Source organism: Oryza sativa, chromosome 5, assembly GCF_034140825.1.
Source record: "Oryza sativa Japonica Group chromosome 5, ASM3414082v1".
NCBI classification, from domain to species: Eukaryota; Viridiplantae; Streptophyta; class Magnoliopsida; order Poales; family Poaceae; genus Oryza; species Oryza sativa.
This window is the reverse complement of record NC_089039.1, coordinates 14942115-14960020: the sequence shown is the minus strand read 5'-3', so window position 1 is coordinate 14960020 and position 17906 is coordinate 14942115. Positions and strand designations below refer to the sequence as shown.

General features: G+C 39.7%; 2 protein-coding genes across 3 annotated transcripts; one reads left to right on the top strand and one right to left on the bottom strand.

Moving 5' to 3' along the window:
* The first annotated feature begins 10039 nt into the window (after positions 1 to 10039).
* LOC4338407 (F-box protein At5g03970) lies at positions 10040 to 13430 on the top strand. 2 transcript variants are annotated; one of them, XM_066310957.1, is made up of 3 exons: positions 10040 to 11080; positions 11223 to 11289; positions 13038 to 13430. In XM_066310957.1, exons 1-3 carry the CDS (start codon positions 10164 to 10166, stop codon positions 13050 to 13052), a joined length of 999 nt encoding a protein of 332 aa, XP_066167054.1. In that variant the 5' UTR covers positions 10040 to 10163; the 3' UTR covers positions 13053 to 13430. The 2 variants fall into 2 exon arrangements, with proteins under 2 accessions (XP_066167054.1, XP_015637980.1); XM_015782494.3 differs by having other exon boundaries at positions 10040 to 11289.
* A 1485-nt stretch (positions 13431 to 14915) lies between these two features.
* On the bottom strand, positions 14916 to 15620 carry LOC136356645 (uncharacterized). Its single transcript, XM_066310889.1, has one exon. The coding sequence runs from the start codon at positions 15618 to 15620 to the stop codon at positions 14916 to 14918; it is 705 nt and encodes a 234-aa protein (XP_066166986.1).
* Positions 15621 to 17906: the final 2286 nt, after the last annotated feature.

Sequence of the window (17906 nt, the reverse complement as noted above, 5' to 3'; positions counted from 1 at the left end):
ACGGCCGTTTCGATCGAAAAATCGACAAAACAAACACGAAATAGCCCTAAAATTTCCAGAATCCCCAATTCCCCGTAGGCCATCGACGAACCTGTGTAAGTCCTCTTGAGAACCTCCAACTGATAGGGCGTCTTCATGATGCGCTTCACCTTCCCGCTGGATCCAGAGGCGCTACACCACCAACAGCGGCGGCGGGAGTGGGAGAGGGAGCAGAAGCCTGAGCCGACGCCGGGGCAGGGCTCTCCTCCTCCATCCTAGCGTCGCCCGTTCTTGTCCGCTCGCCTCTGCCCGGCTCCGATCTCCGGCGACTGCAGCGGCGACCCACGAGCGCTACCTCTCCAGCCGATTCCACCTGTCGCTGGCCGATTTCGCCCGTCGCCCGCCGCCCGCCGCTGGAGGACACCGCCACCGCCGACGCCGCTCCCAGATCCTAAAAATACGGGGTATAACCGTACAAAGCAGGTGTCAAGAAAATGGCTTATAAAATGGTGGGGGTGGGCCCACTTAAAGTAACAACGTTACTATGAGTACAAGGTAAATACATACTCACGTAGGAATAATTTTACTATCGGTACTACACGAGCGGGAGGGGGGTGTTCCAGGGGTGGGGTGTGGGGGTGGGGTTGTGTTTTAACCCATGTGTAGTATAGTATATCTATTCAATCTTCATTGAATATAGGAGCATTATAGGACACTGGATAAACGATCATTTTACCGTCTGGGGCCCTTGTTTGATTGGGTGCACGGTCCATGGTAGATGTTCACCGCAGTGGCGTAGCCAGGTTTTCAAGATATGGTGGTACAACTCAGCAAATCTACAATAGGATTATACAGGATTGCAAGGTTTAATTTCAATTTACCATTCCAATTCCAATCGATCGGATATCCTAAAATTGAAATGAGATTGAACATTTGAACCTAAAGAAAAAAACCCTACTGTTAGGGAGGAGAAAGAGAGAAGCAGATGAGAAGTTGAGAACCTGCTAACGTGCTGTTTGCTGTGCTTTGGTGTTGCGTGCCTCCTGATGAATGGAGTGCTGCTGATTGCTTTCTCCCTGCTGGTTGCTGCTGGCCTGTGGCACTGCGCGCTGGTGCGGTCGCTGCCCGCGGTGGCGCAGTCGCCGGCCGCCAACGTGGCGACATCACAACTCACTCGTTAGTGCCTTAGGGCATTAGCACTGCGTCACGTTTTTCTGAGGAGCCTAAACAGCCACGTACGAAGAAACAGCGTGAAGCTCCTCTCTCCACAATGCGGCGTGGGCGCGTGTCTTTAGGTGGACCTCACCAAACTGTTTCTCATGCGGGCCCCACCACAAAAATTTACTTTTTTGGTCAGCTTCTCCCCCTTCTCTCTGTGTCCTGCTTTCTCATGTGCAAATGCGATTAAAAAAGCTGTTTTTCTGACGAGGCTCTCGGAGCCAAACGAGGACGCGCGGAGCTGGTGAATACATGGGCCCCATCTTCTTTTCTTCTCCACGTATACAATCTGCTTAGCTGGACAGTTGAGGCCAAATACCATGTAGATGCATTGTGAATGGCCTTAGTGCCTCAGTGGACAGTGGTCGTCGTGACTCGTCGACTTGCGCGCTCGAAAATTGGAAACGACAATTACGATGGAAACGAAGCGACGCGCCGACGCCCGACGCGGTGCTTGAATTGGCAAAAAAAACAAAGCGTCAAAGTGCCATCTATATTTTTCTGGAAGTAGCGTATAGGGCTAATGGGCCTTAGGCCAAAATTCTATGATGGTCCATGAACCACACGGACCACATTATAGCTCCGCCCCTGGTTCACCGGTTGATATCCCAAACCTACTGGATGGCACGCATTTTGTGCAGCTATATTTTCTTTAAAGTATTTTTAAGTATCGCAGGACATCCAACATGCATAAATTTGAAAATCAATATGATAGCTCTGTTTTTTTAACATATGATATAGTTGACTTTTCAGTTCTTTTGATTATTCTTCTCTATAAATATTTATCCAAGTTTGAGAAAATAATATTTTTGTCAAAGTTTAAGAATAAAATAATTACGTCATATCTACTAGAGTACTTAAAAGCAGAATCATCCACCGTTTCGTTCGCATAGCATATCACACGAAGCACAACCACCACCTCTAAAATAAATGAATAAATAACCGCATCCTATCCCAACCAAATCCTTCCCCTTCCTTGATCAGTCTGTCATTTGAGAAGAGTAGCAGTAGAGTTCTGATGTTGAGCTGTATGTGCCTCCGAGCGAGGAAGTATCAGGTGCTACAGAACAGTTCCGTGCTCCCGTACTACCAAGCTTTAAAAATGCACCCAAAAAGTCAAAAAAAATGTAAAAAAAATAGAGATCTGCAGCACTATGACAGCATCACAGAAAAAAATCAGCTTAAAATATGATGTACACAGGGAGAAAAAAAACAACAAATCTGTGCTCCAACAGTGTTCAAACATGTCGCTTTACTATTCATATTTTGATTTGATTTTATGTGATGTTACATGTCATAGTGCTACAGATCTCTGATTTTTTTCACATTTTTTTGTGACTTTTTAGGTGCATTTTTGAAACATGGTAGTACATGAGCACGAAACATTTCCGTATAGCATCCGATACTTCCTCCGAGTTTTTCTTTGCCAAGTTTCGTTATGTTTTTCTACTGTTTGCAAAACGCTGTTCAACCTTGATAATCTATTATTATTATTATTATTATTATTATTATTATTATTATTATTATTATTATTATTATTATTATTATAACATTGGACGGAGATATCACGTTCGTTGTAGAGACTAAAAGTTATCATATTAATTAAAGAAAAAGAAAAATGTTTACACTGTTAGATTGTGATGGGTGTAGATTATAACAATGTAGATTGATCATGTATCCATAAAGGAAAATAATAGACAAAATCCATTTGGGATTTTCATAAAAATATATACTCCATTCATTTCATATTATAAGTCATTTGACCTTTTTTCTTAGTCAAAATCCTTTAGATTTTACCAAGTTTACTAAAAAACTTAGCGACATTTACAATACCAATTTAGTTTTATTAAATTTAATTTTAGATATATTTTGTTAATATGTTTATTTTGTATTGAAAATGTTAGTATATTTTTCTACAAGTTTAATCAAACTTACAGAAGTTTGACGTTACATAAGTATGAGTAAAAGAAGATCAAATTACAGAAGTTTGACTTACATAAGTATGAGTAAAAGAAGATCAAATGACCTATAATATGAAAGAGGGAGTAATAGAAAAGGACACATACGATACTACAGGAACTCTTTTTGGAGTCCGACTCACATGTCCCAAGCATGCAAATCCTAACATGTTTTTTATATATAGAACTAAAATTAATATAAAAATAAGATTAATTAAAATTCAAAATAAAAATAAATAGACTCCAAAAATAGTATTTCAATACTAACCCCAAATAAATTAATATTTCAAAAAATTATAACAATAATACATCTATACTCCTAAAAAAATTAGTAGTGGTGGTGGTGAGCAATGAATCTGCCACCACCCCTACCACTAAGTCCATGCCTTTTTAGATTGCAGAAAAAAAGTGAGGCTAGAGGTTCCACATATCAACCTCTACAAAATCTCTATTTTTTATTAGAAGGAAATAAAACAGTGTGGGACAAGAGGACCCACATGTTAATAATAAATATATGTATAAATTAAGATAGGGTGTATATCTTTACCTATTATAAAAGTTCAAGGTGTTTTTGCCAGAATTTTGGTACGTCATCCGTGTTTGAAACAGTTTTAGTTTTATGTTTTGATTTTAATCTATACCTCTACTAAAAAAATTCCCATCTTATATACGTAAAAAAAAAGAAAGAAAAGTCCGAATCAAAAAAGGTAAATAAAGAAAGAAAAGAAAGTCCGACTTAACGAGCTATTAAAAAAAAGAAAAGCTTCCGTCGTAGTTAGTAAAAAAAAACATCTCTTGTCCGACTCTATAGAAAAAGGAAAAAAATCTCCCAGTAAAAAACAAAAAATCTGTTTGATTTTGTTGGCACCGGTATTATTTTTTCCTTTTTTCTTTGCACGCAGAGTTTTTTTTCCTTTTTTCTTTGCACGTAGAAGAGTTTTTTATGCGGCTAAAGCTTTTGGTTTTTTTTTATCTTTTTTTAATCCGATCTATTCACCGTGCATCTCTTGGGTGCTTATAGTTTTTTCGTCAATATTTTTTGTCACCGGTTTTTTCTCCCGTGTACTTTTTGTTTGTCTCATCCGGTTTTATAATCCCATCTGTTCGTCGCACGCCTCCCGAGGTGAACCCTAGCACCACGCCGCTGCCATATCGATAGTGTGTTTTTTCCTCCAATTTAATTGTAAAAATCGATTCCCTACTCCTCTCTCACCATTTTCTCAATGATTTCCCCTTCGATTTAGCTTTAATTGTTGGATTTAATCTCTGTTCTAAAGTTGCCGATTTTGACGGCGATCTTCCCCGGTCATTTTTATCCCGAATTTTACGCTCTGATTTTGGAGAAAACGGAAAGAGTAGATTGAGTGGATCAAAAACCTCGAACAATTTTGGTTACCCAAGAAAGATTCGGCTGGATTTGATGGGGAGATTTGCTTTGGCAAACGTGCGGGCACGAGATTATCTTCGGGCACGGGATTATCTTCGGGAGTCTTCGGGAGGTTGAAGATGGTAGTCATATTCGGAAAGTTGAAGATGGTAGGGTCGAAGAGAAGCAGACCAAATGGAGGGAGGTAGCGGGCTAGCCTAGGGCTGAAAAGGAAGGAAGGCTTTCGGCTAAAAACCTAGGAAATATTTTCATTAACTTTTTTTTAATTATAATATATAGCTATCCCAATGTTAAGATTTTTATTAACTTTTTTAATTATAGTGTATAGTGATCCCAATATTTCAATTTATTACTTAGCTCTTGATATATCACTGCAAAAAGTCTTTACCCGTTGCAACGCACGGGCATCTTTTCTAGTATAAAATAATGGAATAAAGGTTAATAATAAGTTAAGATAGGGTATGATGGTGGTGGTTGATGGAACATCTATATCTATACTTCTATACTAATAATATAAAAAGGAGGAATTGTCCCCCTCCAATCCTACAGGCCAAATCATCTGGTTAAATCCCAACCGTCTATCCATAGATCAGGTAATCCGTACCGTCGACTGATCTCCACCGCACGGTTTCATCCTCTCCACGCACAAAGACCGCGCGAAGCCTCACCCTCTTCAGGCGTGACTAGCTCGCTCCTCCTCGCTTGTACTGCTGTCGCCGCCTCACTCCACCGCTGCCCACGCCGAAGCTGACGTCGTCCCCAGCCGCCGCCGCCGCAGCCGAAGTCCACCGCTACCCTCGCTGGATCCGGCTTCTTCTCCAGTCACCACCGGCGCCGTGGTGTTTTCCGACAGCTAGGTCCTTCCCAGCCTCCACCACACTACACCGCAGCCTCCCCTCGCCGACGCCATGGTGGTTCCCGACGGTGAAGTCCTTACCCTTTTGCCGCGCCACTCCACTGCCCCCGCTGGCACCGTGGTGGTTCCTGATGGCAAGGTCCTTCCCCGCCGGCGCCGCACTCCACCAGTTGGGTTGATTACCGATACTATCTTGCTTCTGGCTGCCTCAAATCGTGAGAAAGCAGGGAACCGATAGAGGGATTACTCCAGCGCCAACGTCGATAGACCGCTTGCCTCACTTGCGCCGTGTCAATCCCTTCTCCGATCCCCTCCGTCCCCATCGTCTCTTGCCGCTCACCTCCTTCTACTCTGCCACACAACCTGGTGATCTCTCTATTGTCACATGTTCCCCTCTCCCTTTGGTTAACGCTGAGGAGTATTAACTAATTTTGTTTTGCATGTTATATATTTTATACCAGAAGTCCAGAACAACGTCCATCGGCATGAAGATGAGTTGTTTCAGGTTGTTGAATTGCTTGCCAATCCCCTTTCGATTTTCCGTACGAAATATACTCAGATCTTACATCCATTCCCTCATGTTGGTTCCTCTGTGATTTTCTGTTGCAGAGCATAGCTTCATCAAGCCAAATTTAATGTTTTCTAATTTCTCCTGTTTGTTCTTACGTGATATTACTTGTAGCAGCTAAAATCAAGATGATCTGGCTTGGGTAGGTTTTTAGGTTGTGTTTGTATGCAACTAAAAGTTGCCAGGCTACGCTACTAGGTATGCTGTCATGATTTATATATTTTTTTTTGCAGTGTCATCATTTTGTATGAATCATATCTTCATTTGGTACCATTAAAATTCTTTCTGAGTTATCTCTTAATTTCTTACCATTAGAAACAATGACTCTCAATGTTTTCAAGGATCAAGTTCACTGCCATGATACACTGAATATAGCCATGTGAGGGAGCTCTTGCCATCAAAAATATGCATTGGACGTGCATGATTACTAGTAGAAGCAAAACTAGGAGTAGCAGATAGCAAAACTAGGAGTAGCAGATGCATCTACCAAAGGAAACCCGAAACAAGCCTTCCCAAGCAAGGAAACCCAAGACCTGACGAAAACAAACTCGGGCTCAGACCCTGACGGTCTGACCGGCCACATACCTGCTGTTGGTATTTCTTAACGACGTTACTAGAAATATAATTCCCAGCAATGGCACAGAAATACTCCTGGTATATTATGGTTACAGAGTTCATCCGCAAGCGCACGGATATACCATTGTAGTATTTCACCCGAGAGTATTCCAAGAGTATTGTATTTATTTAATCATGGGAAGATCATGGTAGATTGAACTTGACTAATAATTTATATATTACTTGTAATAATCATAGTCTAGGCAGGGGTTAAGATAATCCAAGAGTAGAGTGACACACAAGCAGTAAGCTACTCATTCTCATACTAAATTATCTAAGCTAAGTGGAAAGAAAAGAGAAAGATAATGTACTCCTATACTTCTAGTATACATAGTATACTACATTCTAGTCATCTGATATACTAGCTAATACCCTCTATCCGATGCCCACCTGGTACTTCGAGAAGCCACCCCTGACTGCCGAGTTCCTTACGACAGCCCGTCATAACCATACAACCGGGGCTAAATACAGAGGAGTATCCTCTCCAGGAAATTAACTTAGTACTATATACACGCGCGGAGGAATACCCGTACTGAGCTGTCACTATCAGCGGCCCACATCTCATCCGCAGCATATAACCCCAAATAATGATATCCCGTAAGCTAGACACTACGTCTAAACTACCAGATACTACTCTAATATCATCGTCATGGCATAGAGCAATTGCATACGCAAATATTATACCCGCACTAAAACATCTCCTAGATGAGCTAGTAGTATATTCAATATAACATGAACATAATGTAAAGTTGGCAATCATATACTCGGAAAGTATTTCAATTCCATAAATGTATAAAGAAGAGTATTCTAAATAAAGTACAAAGCTTACAAAAGAGAAGAGAAGAGCTACTAGAGCCATAACCGAACTCTTCTGAAGGCTTCCGGACTCCGATTTCTACTCTATTCCTATTCCACTAGCTTAAGAACACTAAACTAAACTTGAGAGAATATGCTTGAGGTGTGTGGAGGAAGTGAGGAGGTGAAGCCCTTTTATAGCTGAACTATGACGGTTACGACGGTTGGAATGGTCGGAATTACCCTCCAACCGTCATAGGGGCTTCATCTCAGCCGTCCAGCCAAAACCTGGATCCAACGGTGGCCAGGTGGGTTCGGCCGAACCAGGGGCCGGCCCATCCAGCCCACAATTTGGCTGGTGGCCTCCTCTACTGCTCCTCTCCGCAGACTTGTGAATTTTGGCCCAATTCGTCGTGTTAATTTTGAGTTCTTGGCCCATTCATGAATAAGTTTGATTCTCGACATCGTCCGATTGATTTATCGTCTGAATTGATGTCGATTCTACTCCACTTTATGGTTATTCTCTGCAAAAAGTTAGTGAACCAAATACTAGTGGAATATTATTATTCTAACATATAAATGCATTGCAAGCATAACTAGTTCCCTTCTATTTTGGTAGTACTGATGGTCGAAACTGATCGCTAACGATCGTCAACACCTGCGGTCAGTCCGGAGTTCAGGCTGTGGTCAAACCACCCACATACCTGCGGTCTGACCGGTCCTGTGAAGGAAACCCAACACTTTCCAAACTTTGGCAATTTTCACCTATTTCATCCATAGGTGCCAAATTTGGGTGTAAACACCGACATCTTCGACCCTCCTCTAGATCTCCCTTGGAAAGAATGTTGACATCTCTAGCACTCCTCTAGGACTCCTAGGAGAAAACTCCGACCATTGGGCAACTCCTTCAAGAGCTTCCTCTCACTATTTTACTATATTATAACTCTACTATAGAGCAGCCTAAACATGAAAGTGAGTTGTACTCCACTTTGCTGTGTGTTGAGAGTGAAGCAAGCTCCTCCTTTTCTATAGTAGTTCGGTAAGCTTGGGTGCATGAAAAAAGAGGGAGTAGGAGATGAGAAACCAGACTTCCGAACACGATGGGAGAGAAAAAATTAGGATGGAGATGAAGATATAGGAAAAAATGAGTAAATTGCACACACGGTGCATTAACTTGGCAGATGAGTGCAATTTAGTGCAAGAACTTGAGAAATGAGTGTTTTAGTGCAACAACTTGGTAGGTAGGTGCAATTTAGTAGTATAAAATTTTTATAAGTGATCATATAAATGCAACAACTTGCAAGATAGGTATGATTTTGATACAATAACCTAAGAAGATATGCGACAATTTAATTATTTGGAGCATTTTTTTATATAGATTCAATTTTAAGTACTTATTTTGACAATATACTAGCGTGTATTTGTATAAGAATATTTATATTTTTATCCTAATAACTGATAGCTGAAAGTCAATTAAACTGGATATAGAAATTATTATATTTCGGTTGATATTTGAGAAGGTGAAGAAAACAAAAAAATTCTTAAAAGGTAATTGGATGTAAATTGTATGTGCAGTATAATTCTTAAAGATTAAATTCAATATTATAAGGTAATGTCCGTAGGATTACTATGTAATGGCATATTGATATCGTGAAAAAAATTCACTTAGCATATGCTTAGCCAAGTTGATGTACCAAAATACTAATAAATTATTAAGTTCTTATACCAGAACGCTTTCACTTGTTAAGTTGTTGTACTTGGACATTTAATTCTCAAGTTCTTACACTATATCGTATCCACCTGCCAGGTTGTTGTACCATAGGTGCAATTTACTTGAAAAAATTGAGCTGGGTGAAAAAAATACATGCGGGTCTCCTAACTCTTTTTACATGTGAGCATCTTAAGGATGTGGGAACTTTCCCAACTTAATTATCTCTGGTTCGGTATGCGTGTTTTTCCAAACCGTTAAATGATATGTTTTTTTACAAAAAGTTTATATAAAAAGGTTGCTTTAAAAATCAATTAATCTATTTTTCAAGTTTTTATCTAATACTACCTCCATTCCAAAATATAGCAACATTTGTTCTGAACGGACAAATTTATAGCTAAAAATACTTATATTTTGAAACGGAGAAAGTATTTAATTAATCATGTATTAATTTGCCACTTCCTTTTACTTGGTAAGTGGAGAAGTTCCAAACCTCATCTAACACGGCCTTAAAAAACTGTTTTTACTCCACATGAAAAAATATATTTTTTATATTTTTTGAACTATGTAGATTTTTAAATTTAAAACTAGATACTTCCAAAACTTATTTTCAGAATCTGCTAGTTCATCCGGCGTGGTAAAATAATACTGAACACCACACACAACCAGCGTGATAGTTTTGTCCTGTCACGTGGCGTGACCAAATAACGCTACCACCACACCAATGAGATCAGCGTGATCAAATAACATTGCACGTTAGCCAGACTGATATGATAGTATTATTTTACCAAGCTAGTCCGGCTAGCGTGCTAAAAATTAAGATCTTGAAAATTAGTTTTGAGAGGGTTTATTTTAAAATTAGAAATAAAAAATTCAAAAAATAAAAATATTCCTGAAAAATAAGGTCGTCCGCAAAAATCGTTTTTGATTGGCCGAGGAGAAGGCGAAACAGACTGCCACTGTGCCACACCATCCACCGTTCGCCGGCGCCGGCGCCGGCCGCCGCCAGCCCCGGCCCACCAGCTCTTCCCCACCACCGCACCGCCGCCCCCAAGCCAAACCCCAACGCTGCGTGCGAGATGAACCGCCTCCGCCGTCGCCGCGGCACCTCAGTGGCGCCGCCGGTGACCCTGCCGGACGACGACGACCTCCTCTCGGAGATCCTCCTCCGCCTCCCGCCGCGTCCCTCCTCGCTCCCCCGCGCCTCCCTCGTCTGCAAGCGCTGGCGCCGCCTCGTCACCGACCCCGCCTTCCACCGCCGCTTCCGCGCCCGCCACCGGAATCCACCCCTCATCGGCGTCTTCGAGGACTACCTCGGATACCCCTTCTTCCGGTCCGTTCTGGATCCGCCGGATCTCATCCCACGGGAGCGCTTCAGGTTGCGGCTCGCCGAGGACGAGGGCGGCCAGTGGCGCTTCTACGGCTGCCGCCATGGCCGCGTCCTCCTCTTCAACCGGGCCAAGAATGAGATCCTTGTGTGGGTCCCCGACACCGGCGACCACCGCCGGGTGGCCGTTCCGCCGGAGATTGACGGCAAGGAGAAGATCATTTGGAATGGGGCAGTGCTGTCTGCTGCCAATGCCGACGACGGGTTCAGCTCTTGCCCCTTCAAGGTGGTGTTGGTAGGCGTCGCCGGCAACAACACACAGATGTTCGCCTGCGTTTACTGCTCGGAGTCCGGCAAATGGAGTGATCTCATCTCAGTAGCTGCTCCCTTCTTGGTGTTTTTCTTTCGTGATCCTGGCATACTTGTTGGCCATGCCCTGTATTGGATGGCTTCTGGTGATCATGGGAGTACCATTCTTCAGTTTGATTTGGATGATCAAACCCCCGCCGTGATTGAGTGGCCCTCCGATTCCGATCCAAATTGCTACACTCAGACCTGGCTGACAGAAGGTGATTGTCTTCGCGTCGCCACTTTCTCTCGCGGAAGCCTTCAAATGTGGGAGAGGAAAGTCTGTTCTGAAGGTGTTGCCAAGTGGGTGCTGCAGAAGACGTATGAGCTGAAGAATGTTCTTAACCCGGAGATTAGGTTGAATGTAGAGTATGTAACAAAGCTGGGGTATGCTCAGGATATAAAGGTGATGTTTGTATGGGCTGCTCACAGTGTCTTCATGCTCCAACTTGATTCGTTGCAGGCCAAGAAAGTTTGGGAAAGTTGTGTCATCGCCCCAATTCATCCCTACGCAAGTACTTATGTTGCAGGTACTTATGTTTTCAGCATTTAACTGCATAACAGATTAATAGGTGTAGTTGTATAAACACGAAATAAAAAGCACAGAATCTAGATTTGAATCATCTGGCGTCTCAAATAAGTAATTTGCTCGCTCATTTCAGAAGGTAACACTGTTTTTTTTTTCATTCAATACCTGTTTGAGCGAGATGACATTTTAGAAGCCTTGCGGTCCACCTTGTTTTGAATTTTGAACATTGCAAGATGTAGAAGTATTTAGATTTGTCATGGAAAATAATTGCATGGTATTTTGTTTTTATTTACTCGAAAAATTAATGTTCAGTCTTGTCAAAAGAGGGTAAAAAGTCAGAAGCATCACCAGTAAGAAATTAATTTGCACCTGCATAGAAATGTATTAATTTGCACCAGGAAGAAATATATATACATATATTTTTTGTATTATCTTTTTTCTAGGATAACATTCTGCTTGTCAACGAAGTTCTAATTTTTTTTTTACTAGATTATGTTAGCTTGAGGATGCATTACTCTAGTCCATTTATATACACACGGTCAGTGCAGCAGAATAATTTTAGTTAACTTGTGCACCCATAGTTATAAGGTTTATTAACATAAATTTTCGAGGAATATTTGCTTCCCTTTAGAATTTTATTCAGTTTACATTTGTGATATCTCCAGTACGTGTGTTTTTTTAATGTGTGGAGTCTACTATTTTGGGTTAGGGTGTGTTTGCAAGAGGAAGTTCCCAACACTCCCATCTCGTTTTCCGTGCGCACGCTTTTCAAACTGCTAAACGGTGCGTTTTTTGCAAAAAATTTCTATACAAAAGTTCTTTACAAAAATCATATTGATCCATTTTTTTAAAAAAATAGCTAATACTTAACTAATCACGCGCTAATGGACCGCTCCGTTTTCCGTACATGGGAGATGGGTTCCCAACACCCACCTCCAAACACAGCCGGCTTTGCATGGTGATTTGTGATTAAAGAAGTATCTGTCTGATTATGATTTTGTCAGATGACCACCGTATTTCTAAAATAAAATAGATAACTAACTACAGTAAAGAATTCCTTGATAGATGCTTGGAGCTCTAGTTCAAGATGAAATTAACTAGATCCCTCACTTGCATTCTGAATGTTCATAGTTTTTCTATTTCTTAGTACTAAATTTTTCAATGGCAGGAATTATGGTTTAAGAAAAACTGGTAAGGTTTGTTTTAGTGCCATGCTAAGATAAATGATATTTGTTGACCAAAAGAGGTTTCACTTATGAGATATTGAGATACACATTAGAAAGAGTTGAGTGTACAATCACAAACGGTAGTAATCATACATGGCTGGTGTACTTATGCCTCTCCGACAACTTTTAATTTGAACATAGTAATTATTGATTGGTTCTTAAATTTCTGAAAGAATACGTATGAACTAGAAACAGGTGTTTCTACTTTCTACCTGCTATGTGTGGTTGTGCCCCTCATCTGCCAAAATGAAGCAGTGAAGTAGTAATCCTTTAGTTGCTAGATAGATGTAGCCAAAGTTCGAGAATAGTTCCAACAATTCAATTGTTCCTCTATCGTTGTTCACTGTTTCTTCTTTTTGTTTTTGCCTGGTAATAATACTGACATTATTCAACTTTGGAAATTTGATGTGCGGTTCACAATGCTGAAAATAGTAGTTGCAGTTTGCATTGCACCAAAAAAAAAAAGTGATATAACTTTGTGACTGTAAATACCAGAATGACTGATGGAATTGTTCTCCTGCAGGTATCTAGACTTTGACTCTTATTGGTAAGGCGCAGAGATGGATTGCTGGTGCATGATCTTCCATTTTGTATGTGGTGGTGGTGGCTGTGTGGCCTATGAAGATATGTGCCAATGGCCCAATGTAGAAACTGGAAGCTGACCCTCTATTTATTTAGTCCACTTGTCAATTGTGAAGTTGACTCGTAGGAATTATGTACTCAAGGTTTCCTGGTATAAGACATAACGACTGATGCCCTGACTTGCTTTCTACTAAAGTGAACTGAACATTAGGCTAAGCATTACCAGGCCATGCACAATATTTTTCATTTCAGTAGCATTTTATGTGTTCAGAATTGGCACCAACAAAATTATGGTTTGATTTGCTATGCCCACAGCATAACTATAATTCATTTATTTACTAATCTAGGTGCAATCATTTATTTTTATAACTAGCAACCGTCTATCTGAAATACTACAGTATTATATACTAAAATTATGAATCTTTGATACTCCTTCCTCCGTTTCACAATATAAGTCATTCTAGCATTTCCCACATTCATATTGATGTTAATGAATCTAGACATATATATATCTATCTAGATTTATTAACATTAATGTGAATGTGGAAAATGCTAAAATGACTTGCATTGTGAAACAGAGGAAGTACATTGGATCGAAAAAACTACCTTAGCATTATGACAGATAAAGTGGATCATATCATTAACACTACATTACTCAGTAAGCCTCTTGATTTGCAACCCTTATATTGAAATATGCCGGGTGCTAAGGTTCAACCAGGACCATAGTTTTAATGCTTAGCATTGCAACAGCATCGGACATATAAAAGTTTTACCCAAAAATCAGATTTTTCTTTTGTTTTTGCTAATAATTGGTACGAATAAGCATAAGGATAAGCAAAACGATTTGGCTGTTAAAATCCCAATGACAATGAAGAGTAGAGGGGGCAGCAAGCGGCTCATAAATGAGTAGGTGATTGTGTTTGATGGGACTTCTAAAAGCGATAAAATCATAACCTAGTGAGACAATAAAAACTAAAAATTAGAAGGTAAATTGGTGGCAGAGGTGTAAGATCAGGTGGCAGCTGGGGTGAATTTTATAGACTAAAGCCATGTGATAATAAGGTTCGATTTATTAATATTTAGATAATTTTATATAGATGCTAGCCGTGTAATGCATGGACCATCCTACTATTTTCGCTACCTGAAATGGGGAAAGCTTCGCCCTCTCTTTCTAGAAAAAAGATTAACTATTTAGTGCCTTAATTTACTAACTCAATTGATTTTGTATTTCTTAATTTTTCACTGAACATGAACACACACCAATCGTAAAGATATGTGGCCGCCGTTGCCCGCGTTGCGACCTGAGAATCGATCGAGGCGAGCTGCATATCGATCACTTAGCTAGAACATTCGTTCGGAATTCGGAAACGAAAACGACATCGACATCCATTTCATGATGATACACATATATGTGCGTACACACTATACAGTATACGCAACATGTATTGCATGGATTTATATATAATATTGTAGCTTTCAGCCGTTGTTCATGCCTTGAAGCCATGTATTGCAAACGTTGTACGCCTGCGCGCGAGTGCGGCGGCTGCAAGTTGCCGAATTGGGCACGCCGCGCCGTCATCCTTCGCGGACAAGCCCAGCAGTGGCTACCTACATGTTTTTATGTTTTTTTGATAATGGAATGAAACATCCCGGCCTTTACTCATGAGAGCTACAGCCAATTATTATAAGAAGTAGCACACTAAAAGGCGCAGTCCAAAATTAAACAAGCACACCAACCAAAAATAAAAGAAATCCTAACATAACAAGGAAAACATTATTTCAGTCTATTGGTGAATCTCCATCCATGGTTGGTAAAAAGTTACATAACCGTTGACTCAAGGTTACGACATGCAACAGACAGGAATTCTCTATCTTCCTCACACTTTTGCAGTTGGGCCCACAGTCGAAGCCAATATGTTGCCCTGAAAATTACCTGCATATAGGAAATAGATGGTGATTTGTCAAAAACCCTATCATTTCTACACAACCACAGAGCCCAATATAAAGCCGAGGCACCAACAACTATCAGTTTACTCTTTTCCTTGTCCACACCCTGAAGCCAACCGTTAAACATATGAGATATACTTCTAGGGAGGTATAAACCAAAAGAGAATTGCACCGCTCTCCAAATAAACTTTGCATAATGACAATCCATAAACAAATGTTGAATAGACTCATTTTTCATACAAAAACAACATCGTAAACACCCATTCCAATTTAGTCTTGCTAAATTATCCTTGGTTAACACGACACCCTTAAGTAAGTACCATATGAAGATCTTAATCTTAAGCGGGATCTTAAGCTTCCAAATAAACTTATTTCTGTCAATGCAACCATTATTAATTAAAGCTAAGTACATTGATCTAACAGAGAACTGGCCATTCTGATGATAATTCCATCTAAAACAATCAGAAGAATCATCCAACTGGATGTGAGCAATAGAAGCACATAAATCATACCAAAGAGTTAGGTTCTGTCCAACTAAAGCTCTCCTAAAAGAAACATTTAGCGGAACCGAGGCCATAACACTGGCAATAGTAGCACTCTTCCTTCTGACAATAGCATATAAATAAGGATACTTATCTCTGAAGGCCATGTTTTCTACCCATTTATCCTCCCAAAATCTTATATGTTGACCATCATTCACAATCCAAGAGCCCATACTTAAAAATGTGTTTTTTATTTTCATGAGCCCTGACCAAAAATGAGAATCACCTTGTTTCCTATCCACTTGGGTTATAGACTTATTATGAAGATACTTTCTCTTCAATAAATCTTGCCACACACCATTCTCATTAATTAACTTATATAACCACTTACTTAACAGGCATATATTTTGAATCTCTAAATTATGAACACCCAAACCACCCTGATCTTTGGGTTGACAAATTATATCTCATCTAGTTAATCTGTATTTCTTTTTATGATCATCCCCTTGCCAGAAGAAACGAGATCTATAATAATCAATCTTTTGAAGAACCCCTTTCGGAATCTCAAAGAAAGATATCATGAACATAGCTAAACTAGAAAGGACGGAATTAATCAAAACCAATCTATCTCCAACAGACATATGTTTTCCTTTCCAACTACTAAGTTTTCTCTCTATTCTTTGTTCAATAACCTTCCAATCATTATTACTTAGCTTCCTGAAATGCATTGGAATACCCAGATATTTAACAGGGAAAGACCCAAGCTTACAACCAAAGATACTCGAATATTGATCATAGCAATCTTTCGCATGACCAAAACAAAATAACTCACTTTTGTGGAAATTAATTTTCAGGCCAGATAATTTTTCAAACACAGATAAAATCAATTTCAAGTTCTTTGCTTATCGTAAGTCATGCTCCAAAAAAATGATAGTATCGTTTGCATATTGCAAAATGGACAAACCATCATCCACAAGATGAGGAATTACCCCATTAAGCGAACCATTATCTTTAGCCCTTTTGATTAACAAAGCTAACATATCAGCTACTATATTAAAAAGAATTGGAGATAACGGATCCCCTTGTCTAAGGCCTTTATGAGTTTGGAAATTATCTCCATTTAACCTTATCATAGGCTTTCTCAAAATCAATCTTTCGAATTACATCACTATTATTTTTACGATGCAATTCATGTAAAGTCTCATGCAATATAACCACACCCTCCATGATATTTCTCCCAGGAATAAAAGCAGTTTGAGTAGGACTAATGACTTTCTGGGCGACACTCATTACTCTATTTGTGGCAACTTTGGTAAAAATCTTGAAACTAACATTAAGTAAGCATATAGGCCTATATTGTTGAATTTTCATGGCCTCTACACACTTAGGTAAAAGAATGATAGTACCAAAGTTAAGCGAGAATAGAGGCAAAGATCCATTGTGAAACTCTTTAAACAGGTCAAGTAAGTCATTCTTTATGACATTCCAAAAAACTTGATAAAATTCAGCAGGAAAACCATCAGGACCCGACGCTTTATTATGTTCCATCTGAAAAATAGCCTTCTTAATTTCCTTTTCAGTGAAATCCTGAGTTAAAGCCTCATTCTCCAAAAGAGAGATCTGAGGAATATCAGCAACTCTACTCTCATCAAATTGAAGTAAAGAATCATCAGGAGGCCCAAAAAGACCCTTATAATAAGTGGTAATATGCGATTTTAAATTTGCATCACCATCTATCAAATGGTCACTATCCTGTAATTGAAAAATTCTAGTTTTCCTATGTTTTCCATTCGCAACTAAATGAAAATACTTTGTATTAGAATCACCCTCTAAAATATCCTTTGATTTAGCCCTCTGATACCATTTGATCTCCTCCTCTCTTAGAATAGAGGATAATCTATTCCTACAAAACCATCTAATATCCAATTCTTCCGGACTCAAAAGGGAATTTTCTGCCTTTTTATCTAGCAAATCCAACTTATCTAAAATTTTTTTCTTTTCTTTTTTATATAAACCACTACTATGTTTTGACCAGCCCCTAAGATGCTGTCGTAACCGTCGAATTTTTGCCTGCCATCTCTCCATAGCAGTATTGCCTTCGTCAACACTAGACCAAATTTCCTTCACCATCTCAACAAAACCATCCCGTAAAAGCCAACCAAGTTCAAACTTAAAACTATGTTGAGCATTACTCAGAGATGAAGAATTTGTATTCAACGGTAAAGGGGTATGATCAGAGATATCCCTATTAAGAGCCACCACAGAAGATAAAGGAAATTTCTGTTCCCACTCTGTAGACATTAAAACCCTGTCAAGCTTCTCATATGTTGGATTTGCTAAATTGTTTGCCCAAGTAAAATTCCTACCGGACATTTGAATCT